Source organism: Chlamydotis macqueenii, chromosome Z (assembly GCF_036417535.1).
Source record: "Chlamydotis macqueenii isolate bChlMac1 chromosome Z, bChlMac1.mat, whole genome shotgun sequence".
Taxonomy (NCBI): Eukaryota; Metazoa; Chordata; class Aves; order Otidiformes; family Otididae; genus Chlamydotis; species Chlamydotis macqueenii.
In genome coordinates, this window is record NC_141593.1 from 84,032,686 (window position 1) to 84,042,533 (window position 9,848).

The window sequence follows — 9,848 nt, forward strand, 5'->3', positions numbered from 1 at the left end:
TATGAAAAACCATAATCCCTCTTTGGCTGTGTAGTAGTTCAGCCCCGATCGGGACCAGACTACGCAGTCTCTCTCTCATTCCCCCCACCCTCCGAGAGAATAGGGAGAGATAATATAAGGAAAAACAGCTCGAGGTTTGAGATAAGGACAGGGAGAAATCCTTAAAGTTACCGTTACGGGCAAAACAGACTCGACTTGGGGAAAAACACTCATTTATTTCTAAAACTAGCAGGAGAATGAGACAGGGAACAAGATAACCTCCCCCCACCCCTCCCTCTTCCCGGGCTTAACATTTTCTCTACTACCTCCTGTTGCCTTTGTTGGCGTGGCGACCTGGTTCAGGAACGGCACGGCGACCAACCCCAGGCCGCTCGGTCCATCAGCTCGCTGACACCAGTGTGGTGGACGGCAAATGGCGTTTATTGAGGGGTAACACGACCTTATATAGCTTAGGTTTACAACGTTATTTCCGTCTGCTTGCATCACAAACTGACCGCTATTGGTCATCAGGAGAGAGACCCTATCTTTCTGTACAGCGCGATATCTTCCGGTCGCCAGACCCTAGCTACCCACATTTCCCCCCTCCCTATGCGTAATTAAATTGATCAAAATATCACAGTCTTTTCCCATTCGAATGCAAACGATTTTGACTGGCCTCATGGAGAGGGAGGCAAAAGAAAAAAAGCGTCCTTTCAAATCCGGAGCAGCAAGCCAAAGTGGTTCAGGTGTCATCACAGTCAGCAGGGCGTATGGATCCGCCACTGCTGGGTAGAGGTCTTCTTACTTTCCGTACGTCCAGTCCCAACGATATCTTTCCAGTGAGCAAGTACACAACCTAAAGGGCTTTTCTTTAATGTTCCTCCACTCTGACCTCCTCCCATATTTACTGATTCATTCTCTGATCCTGTCTTTACTCCGTGTCCAGCAACTCAGTTGCTGTACCACCCCTTCCCCAGAGTTTGAGGGGTGCTGCCACTCCCCCAGAATCCGACTGGGCGACTACTTCCTCTCTTCCCTCAGCCCGACTTCCTCTTTCCAGCGTACACATACACAACCCTCTCTTTACTCACCTAGAACACTCGAAATTCCAGCTAAACACTGCTCACAACTTTTCATTGCAGCACTTACTTGCACTCTGGAACAAACACAGGTTTACAAGAGGTATCGCGGTGTAAAGGATACCATTCAGGGCCATCGGGGTCCCACTACAAGGGAACAAAGAAATCTACAATGACAGAACACAATAAATTGGTACCGCAACTACAAAGACGCACTTTGGATCCAGTTCAAGAATACGTACACCGTGATCTCGGATAAAAACATACTAAACGTATAGTTAAGTTAGTTCAAATATTCTGTTCTTGTTCTACGTTTTACAGCAATCGTAAAGAATATATATATCTTAAAATAGTTGTTACCTTAAAAAGATCGATTAACGGCACTTTGTGAGTAGGCGTAAAAGCGAAGGCAAGCCTAATACTGTTAGTAAACCTGAGTGAAAATACTGTGTAATCATCTCGCGATAGCGAGTGTAAGGCACGCTGGGCGGATGGTAAATGGGGAACGATTAGGGATAATTCTAAACAAACAGAACCTTAAAGCAATTGTCGGTGTTCCATGCGTTCCACTAACATGACGTTAACCGTCTCTAATCGGCTCTTGACAAACGACACGAGTCTGTTTAATATACAGGGTCCGAAGACCAATGCTAACACGATCATTGTGACTGGCCCTCCCAGGGTAGATACCAGGGTGGTTAACCACGGTGTGGCGAGTAAACCCTTTGTCCCCCGTCTGCCACCCGGACCGGGAACGCCAGCGTGGCTGTTGGGACCCAATCCGCACAGGCAATCTTTATTTCCCTCCAATCCGTGAGAGGAACTCCTTCCCCTCGCGATTCCTTTTTATTTTGGCTGGGGATATTTTTGCTTTTAATTTTATTTACCCTCGTGTCCTCCTCCTCTGAGTCTGAATCGGTTACGAGCCGCTCGCCCCAGCTCGCGGCTGTTCCGGAGTCGGAACTCGACTGACTGGTTACTTCCGGGTTCTGATGCCTGTTTGTTGGGCGCCGCCTACTTCCTTGGTGGGCGGGCCGTTCCCTCCCCCTTGGCTTGTCCCTCCGTTTTGGTTCGCCCCGCCTTCTGCTCAGCGGGCCGCTCTGATTGGCTGTCGGCGCTTCACTCACACTCCCCTCCCCTCCCCGGTCGCCCCCACCACTCTTCTCCTTCTTGTCCTCCTGCCCTTCACCTTTGTGTGCGCTTCTTAGCTCGAGCGCTTCTTCTTTGTTCCCACCGGGGACATCTTCGCCCCGCCCTCCCCCCGGGGTTCGGCGCCATTATGAGGCGCATAAGGTGGTGGTCTCGCCCGGGCTTCAGCGCCCCTGGCTTCCTCAGTTAACCCACCCCAGAAGGACAGTGCGCGCTTCTGTGCCTCCGTAATCGGGTCAGGGTTTGGGGACTGAGGGGGCGAGGGGTTCAGGGGTAGAGGGGGCGTGTCGCCCTCTTGTAAGTTTTTGGACTCCGTGGAATCACCGCCGTTTGGGGGGTGCGGAGTCTGCGTAGCTGCCCCGACTCCCAATTTCGGAGTGACTAACAAACAGTCCCTTGCCGCCCTCCAGGTTTCCTGCTCTTGTAAGGCCTTCTGCAGGGCCTGTACGACTTTCCCCCACGACTTAAGGTTTTTCCCGCTACCCGAGGACATCGTCTCCTCGGCTAATGCTTTAGTGCATTTATCCCACACTTCAGGGTGGAGAATATCCACCGGCTGGTCAATGACCCCAATTTGTAAAAGCCTCGCAACTGCGACAGTAAAATCTTTGGGCTTACAATCAATACCCCACTGCTTATGTAATTGTGATACGACCTTCACAAGGGCTTCCATCCTCCTTGTTGGTCCGGGAGCGTCCTCCCCGCCGGGCTGGTCCTGCCGCTCCGGCCGCCGTTCACCCGTCCAGGCGACTTCCCGGGTTTCGGCACCACTTGTTGCCTTTGTTGGCGTGGCGACCTGGTTCAGGGCCTGGACTAGGCCCCACCCCCGTTGCCACGGTGCAGCCCCACGTTGCTAACGGGCGTGTCCGACCACCTCACACCTCTCTCCAGATGCGCGTTCCCATTGCCTTGGAGACCACAGTGTGAGTGGCAGCAGCCATGGTGAGAGCAGGGCCTGAGCTTGTCCTGGGCCCAGCCCTGGGGAGGGAGCCCCTCAGCGCCATGCCCAGGCCTGTGATGCTGCTCCCGAGCCCTTCTTTTGGGTACGGGCATTCTGGGCTTCGCTTTGGGCCAGCAGTGGCTGGGTATGAGCCGTGGCTGTGCTGGAGGCTGTCAGGGGCTTCCAGGCCCCTTCCACGGACCCTGGCTCCCTGTCCCCCTCCTCACCCTGTCCCAGCCATGAGAGCAGGGACATTTGGTGGCCTGGGCTGCTGTGGGAGCTCTGAGCAGCACAGTTTCTTCCCAGCACCTGAGCCATGCACACACCTCGTGTGTTTTGCTTTCTCTCCTTAGGCACCCAAAAAGAAAGGCGGGAAAAAAGGGGAAGAAAGCAAAACTCCAGCAGTGGTGGATGCTTTGTCCCCGCAGGAGATGAGCAAGGAGCAGGTGAGAGAGCCCTCATCTTCCACACCAGTCCCGCTTAGGAAGCCCAGCTCAGCACCTGGCTCCGGCAATGACAGGTGGCGGAGGGTGACAGAGACAAGCAGCTGAGGATCATTTCCCTGCCTGATGGCCAGCTGTGCTGGTGAGGGATTCTCACTGGTCCTGGAAGGAGCAGCCCCCTCGTCCCATCCTCCCTTCTGCTGGTCCGGCCCACTCTGCTCTCCAGCCCTGTGCCCTCCCTGTCTTCTCCCCGACTCCATAACTCCGGCAGCCTGCTCAGCCAGCTGATGGCTCAGCTGGGAGCTCTGTGATGGCAGCCTGCTGTGCTCTTGCTCGCGGCGCCCTCAGTTGCTCCAAGTCCCCTTGTTTTGCCCAGTGTCCTACCAACAGAGGAGCAGATGGCCCTGGGCTGGGGACCTTGCTCCTTGGGAAAGATCTTGCACATCTCAGAGCAAGCAGCATGCCCAGGTGGCCAAGAAGGCCTACAGCATCCTGGATTGTCTCAGAGAGTAGCCAGGATAATTAGGGCAGTGATCGTCCCCTGTAGTCAGCACTGGTGAGGCCGCACCTCCAGTGCTGTGTTCACTTTTGGGCCCCTCACTGAAAGAAAAACATTGAGGTGCTGGAGCACACCCAAAGGAGAGCAACGACGCTGGTGAAGGGTCTGGAGCCCGAGTCCTGTGCTGGAGAAAAGGAGGCTGAGGGGAGATCTTAGTGCTCTCTACAACTACCCGAAAGGAGGTTGGAGCAGAGAGGTTGTGGGTCTCTTCTCCCAAGTAAGAAGTGGTAGGGTGAGAGGAAACCACCTTCACCCAAAGGGTTCTCAAGCATTGGAACAGGCTGCCCAGAGAAGCAGTGGAGTCACCACCCCCAGAGATATTTAAAAGGCACGCAGATGTGCTGCTTAGGGACATGGATTGGTGGTGGCCTTGGCAGTGTTGAGATAACGGTTGGACTCAGTGATATTCAAGGTCTTTTCCAACCTAAACGATTCTATGATTTGATTCTACAAATCAGTAGTATTTAGGCACCTGGGAATGGTGTTACTCCTTTTCCAGGGGCTGATGGGTTCTGTCAGGCCCTGGGCAACCCCCACAGTCCCCAGATGTCCCTGTGTCAGGGCCCGTCCCCTTCTCTCCTGCGCGCCTCCATCCCATTGATGGCCACTGTGGCCTGCCAGGTTTGTGACATGGCTTGCCACGGGTGTCTTGTGGAGGTGTCTGTCTGAGGCCTCTTTTTTCCCCTCCCTGGCTCTTCCCCTTGGCTTTGCAGCTGGAGAAGCATGTTGCGCGTCTGCGGGAGGAGCTGGACCGGGAACGGGAAGAGCGCAACTATTTCCAGCTGGAACGTGACAAGTTTCACAGCTTCTGGGAGATGACCCGCCGGCAGCTGGAGGAGCAGAAAGCAGAGTTGCGGAAGAAGGAGTGGGAGATGAAGGAGGCGGAGGAGCAGCAACAAGTGGAGCTGAAGGTGGGAGGGCAGGAGGCTGGGAGATGTTGTGAGTGCCCCAAGCTCTGTCTGAGCCTTGGGCAGCTCTGAGGAGGTGAGGGAAGGGCTAGAGGAGGAGAAGCTGGGTGAGATGCAACCCAGACGCGTCACAGATAAAAATCCCAGGTCCACATGTCTCCTGCAGAAGCCCCTCACCCAGTCTGTAGCTTGTCTTTAGGTTTACAAGCAGAAGGTGAAGCACTTGTTGCACGAACACCAAGAAAACCTCACCGAGCTGAAGGGGGAGGGCACCCTGTCCGTGAAGCGGGCCCAGAAGGATCACTGGGCCCAGGAGATGGAGCTGAGGAAGGACATGCGTTCCATGAAAATGGAGCTGAAGGAGCAGGAGCTGGCCAGTGAGGAGGCACTGAAAAACATGCACCTGGTAGGTCCCTGGCCGGGCCGGAGCCATGTATGAGCCGTGTGCATCTGCTGCAGAGGGAGGTGGTGGGGCTGCGGAGAAGGGCTTCCTGGGGCTCCCAGCTCCTGCGAAATCCCCCTCCTGCAACGGAGAGCTGTGAGAGCTGCTGGAGAACCCATGAGCTGCCGTGTGCAGAGATAACGTGGGACTGGCACCACAGCAGGGGCCTTTCCCAGGGAGCAGGAGGGAATCCTTCAGGATGCAGCTGCCTGAGGATTTGATTATGTGTCTCTGACATGTAGCTTCTCCCTAACAGAAACAAGAGGAGGAGATCACCCAGCTGCACAACAACTTTGAGAGACAGGTGAAAGGTGAGTCCGTGCGCGTAGCTCCTGCGTGACCTCCCTTTGTCAGTGTGCCAGGGGAGGCTTCTCCGAGCTCTGCTGTGCTGCCGGGCTCCGTGGCAGAGCCTCGAGCAGAAAGGGGGATGGGTTTCCCTCCAGTTCTGGCTTGTTTTCCCCGAGTTCTGGACAGTTTTCCCCAAGTTTCCAGAGGGTGCAGGCAGGGCGCCTGTTGCTCTGCTCTCCGTGGTCCCAGTGTAGCTGCTCCGCACACTGGTGGCAGCTGTGGTGACACTGCTAACAAGTGTCTTGAACTCCAGTGATGCCACAGTGGCACACGCCACTCTGGCACCTCACCTATTAATGGCACTGGGGCATGTTACGTGCGATCTCCAGGAGGTCCTCACTCAGCTCTCTGTGTGCTCCCCCAGAGATCAAGGCCAAGTACACCAACAAGATGGAAGTGCTGCGGGACGAGCTTGACTTGTGTAGAACGACCGAGGTCCACAAAGTGGAGGAGGGGAAGAACACCCAGATTGATGAGCTGATGAGGAACCACGAGAAAGCCTTCCGTGACATCAAGGACTACTACAATGATATGCGTGACAAAAACATGGCGCTCATAGACTTGCTCAAGGTACTGCCTGCCCCCCTGCCTCAGCCTGCCTGGCCTGCAGTGTCACCATTCCAGCAATGGACCGCTCCTGTGAGGATTTCACCCAGGTCTGGCCGGTTCCCAGGCGGCCGTGTGGGTGCTGCTACTCTCCCGAGGGTCTGCTACCATTCCAGGAGTGAAGCTCTTGAGCACAGGGTCTTGCTGGGCCAGCAGCAGGAGGGTGTCCGGAGGGTTGGGGAAGCCCTGAGGACCTGGGCAGCCCCCAGGAGTTGGCACTTGTGTTTCCAAGAACAGGAGCAGATGGAGGAGATGAAGAAGAAAGGGAATCGCTTGGAAAAGGAGAAGGCACGTGTGCTGCTCCAGAACAAGCAGCTGAAGGAGCCCCTGCAGCAGGCCCGCGAGCAGCTGTCTGAGCTGCAGAAGAAGTTGGCCAACTATGACAAGGACAAGGAGGCCCTGAGGGTGAGTGCCAGCCCTGTCCTCTCCCCAGTGGCCCTGGCTCTGTCCTGGAGGCAGCCGCTCAGCAGTGACCTCTGCCACTCGGCTTGGCCAGATCCCTGAGCAAAGTCCTCCGAGTTCCTTTGGGCTTCGCTGGGTGCTTGTACGATCTCAAATGGCACTCCGGTAGCGAGAAAGTAGAGTCGCCTCCACAGCAGAGAGGAAAGGGTGTTGGTGCGGGTACTGCTTCTTTTTTCTCACCCATTTCTCTTTGCTGGTCACTCTCCTGCCTTGCCCGAACGTGTCCCCGACACCTCCCAGAGAAACCTGTGCTTTTTAACTGCCCCTTCCCACTCGCAGAACATCAGAGCCCATCTGAAACTCACCCAGAAGGAACTGAAGGCTCTTCAGTGGGAACACGAGGTCCTGAAGCAGAGGTTCAGCAAGGTGAGAGCTGCAGATGGGTCTGGGCATCCCACTTCCCTCTCCAAAACCCTGGCCCCTCCGCAGAGGGCTGGTCATGGGGACTGAGCAGAGAGTTTGTGCTTAGCCAAGGGCTTTCAGAAGATCTGATCCAGAGCCCTGAGATAACTGCTACTTCCAGTGAAGCTTCTCACAGCTTTGGCATCTTCCACTCAGCTCAGCAGACAGGCCTGGCCTTGTACTTGGCTAAGCAAGCGCGCACGCTCAGGTAGTCCCCTCCCAGCCAGGGAGCCACTGGCTGCAGCAGCAGTTCTGGAGCAGAGCTGTGGCGAGGGATTGTCATGGGTCAGCACCCCCGGTGGGAGCTCGCTCCCTCCTTCTGCTGGCATTTGGGGGTTGCTTCCCTTGTTTGCCATGCGGGAGTGGCTCGGGATGAGTCCCATTGTCTGAGTTCTCCCAGACTCAGCCTCTCCCCCTCCCAGCGAAGATAAATCTCTGGAGGCAAGAAGAGAGCTTGTTTGTAATTAGCAGAAATCCTCAGGAACAGGAAGACTGGTCTGAGGCCTTGTTATCGATCCATCATGAAGGCAGCAACATATTAATTGCATTCCAAAATAAGCTGTGGTGGAGAAATTGTGTCCTAATTAGGACACTTCTTAACCAGCTGTGAGCCAGGGACTCCTGCCAGCTGCGAGGAGAGGAGAGACCCTTGTGTGCTGTGGGGCCCCCTCTGAAGTGTAAACCAGTGCCCATCCAGCCATTCTGCTGTCAGAGGTGTCTCGGGCCTGGAGGGGAGGCGAGAGCAGAAGTGTGGGTGCTGAGGGAGTGCCAGCCATGAAGGGAGGGAGGGAGAGAAGCTGTGCTCCAGCACCTGCCTTCCTGTGGGCTGCAGGTGCCATGGGGAATGGCCAGGCCGTGGCTGGAGCAGGCAGGGCCAAGCCACCAGACCTGTCTGGTGCTGGCCCGGGGTTGCCGCCAGCCCGGGTGTGAAGGCACGCTGTCTTTGGGAGCAGGTGCAGGCGGAGCGAGATGAGCTCTATCAGAAGTTCACCCAAGCCACAGAAGAGGTGCAGCAGAAGACGGGCTTCAAGAACTTGCTCCTAGAGCGCAAGCTGAAAGGGCTCCTCAGCATGGTGGAGAAAAAGGATGTGGAGCTCAGTGAGGCCTTTGCAGCCTCCAACCTCGACCCGGATGCCCTCTTCTTGGTCTCCAGCAAGCTGGAGGTACTGTGTGGGGCCCGGTGAGGGCTGGCCTTGGAGGGCAGAGGCTGCCTTATGGTGAAAGCTGACCCTGAGCCATGCAAGCCCTCGTCCTCCGTGGCTGAAGCTGCCATGTCACTCATCCATGTCCCTCACCTCTGCCTGGGGCTGGCTGTCCCTGGCAGTTCTGGCTGGAAGGACATAGAGCGGTGGCCACCTGTCAGGCTGTACTGCAAGCTAAGTCCTGCTGCCAGCTCGGCCGCTGCGCAGCAGCTCCTCTGTGCACTCTGTCACACTGCTCACAGCCGCCGTGTCCCCAGGGCCGTGTAGCTGTTGCCTGATGCACCATCTCCCTTTGCAGGACTTGGTCAGTTCGAAGAACACCACCATCAGGCAGCTGCAGCTGCAGCTAGCCCAAGTCTGCAAGGTGAGGGAAGGGGATGAAGCTTCCCTGAGCCCTGCAGGTCAGGGCTGGGGCCTGGTGGGTGCTGGCTGTGGCTTGGTGGGGTGGAAATGGGAATTTCTACTCCAAGCCTTGCACCAAGTGGATGGAAGGGAACTTCCAGCAGGCCGGCTGAGCTGCTTCATGGCCTGGGCAGGAGCCAGCCCAGGCTGCGGTTTCCCCTGCAAAGGAAGGCATTTTGGGGTCCTCTCCATGCAGGGAGGTGCAGAGCGTCCATGGCAAGGCAGGGAGGTGCTGGGCTGGAGCTCGGTATCAGGCTGAGCATGGGACGCTTCTCTTGCAGGCACACAATGACATGCTGCACACGTTGGAGGCCAAGCTGAGAGCCTTTGGGATCCCCGTGGACAACCTGGGCTTTAAGCCACTGGCGAGCCCCGTGCTGGGGCAGGTGCTGGGACAGGGCCCTGCGGGACTCATCGCTGTGCCCTCCTGGCGCCAGCTGGCGCGAAGGGACCCGCTGTGCCGTGCAGGGCCTCATTGGTGCTCCGCGACAATAAACAGAGCCCAGTGAGCCTTTGGCTCACTGTAGTCACATAGGGTAAATTTTGTATGAAATCTATGTGCCCTTAGAGGGAACACGGAGTCTCAGAACTGCTACAACATCTCGTTTGTTAGCAGTTAGCCCAGCATGTCTGGGGTGATTAAGAAGAGTGGTAGAACAAAGGCAGGCCTCAAACCCCAGCTGTGAAGATAGGCCCTGAGCCATCACTTTGGAGCCAGAAAATCAAGGAAAACGCGACCTTCCCAAGACCACGGATGGAGATTTTAAGGAAGGGTTCCGCCAGAGAATTTGAGGAGGGCCCACTCTGACAACCCCCAAGACCACCAGAAGACCCTTGACTCAAAAGACTGAGCATGCACAAGTGGGTGGGGAATATTACAATGGTTTCCAGGAAAACTGATGATTATGTATTAGTGTTCAGGGAATT

The 9,848-nt window shown here is 56.1% G+C and overlaps 1 protein-coding gene across 1 annotated transcript; it reads left to right on the forward strand.

The window, feature by feature from the left end:
• Window positions 1–3,506: 3,506 nt before the first annotated feature.
• On the forward strand, window positions 3,507–9,541 carry LOC147596472 (dynein regulatory complex subunit 4-like). Its single transcript, XM_086771424.1, has 11 exons — window positions 3,507–3,593; window positions 4,863–5,060; window positions 5,257–5,463; window positions 5,756–5,810; window positions 6,212–6,417; window positions 6,691–6,858; window positions 7,195–7,281; window positions 8,271–8,480; window positions 8,818–8,883; window positions 9,203–9,378; window positions 9,490–9,541. Exons 1-11 carry the CDS (start codon window positions 3,579–3,581, stop codon window positions 9,539–9,541), a joined length of 1,440 nt encoding a protein of 479 aa, XP_086627550.1. The 5' UTR covers window positions 3,507–3,578.
• The last annotated feature ends 307 nt before the right edge of the window (window positions 9,542–9,848 follow it).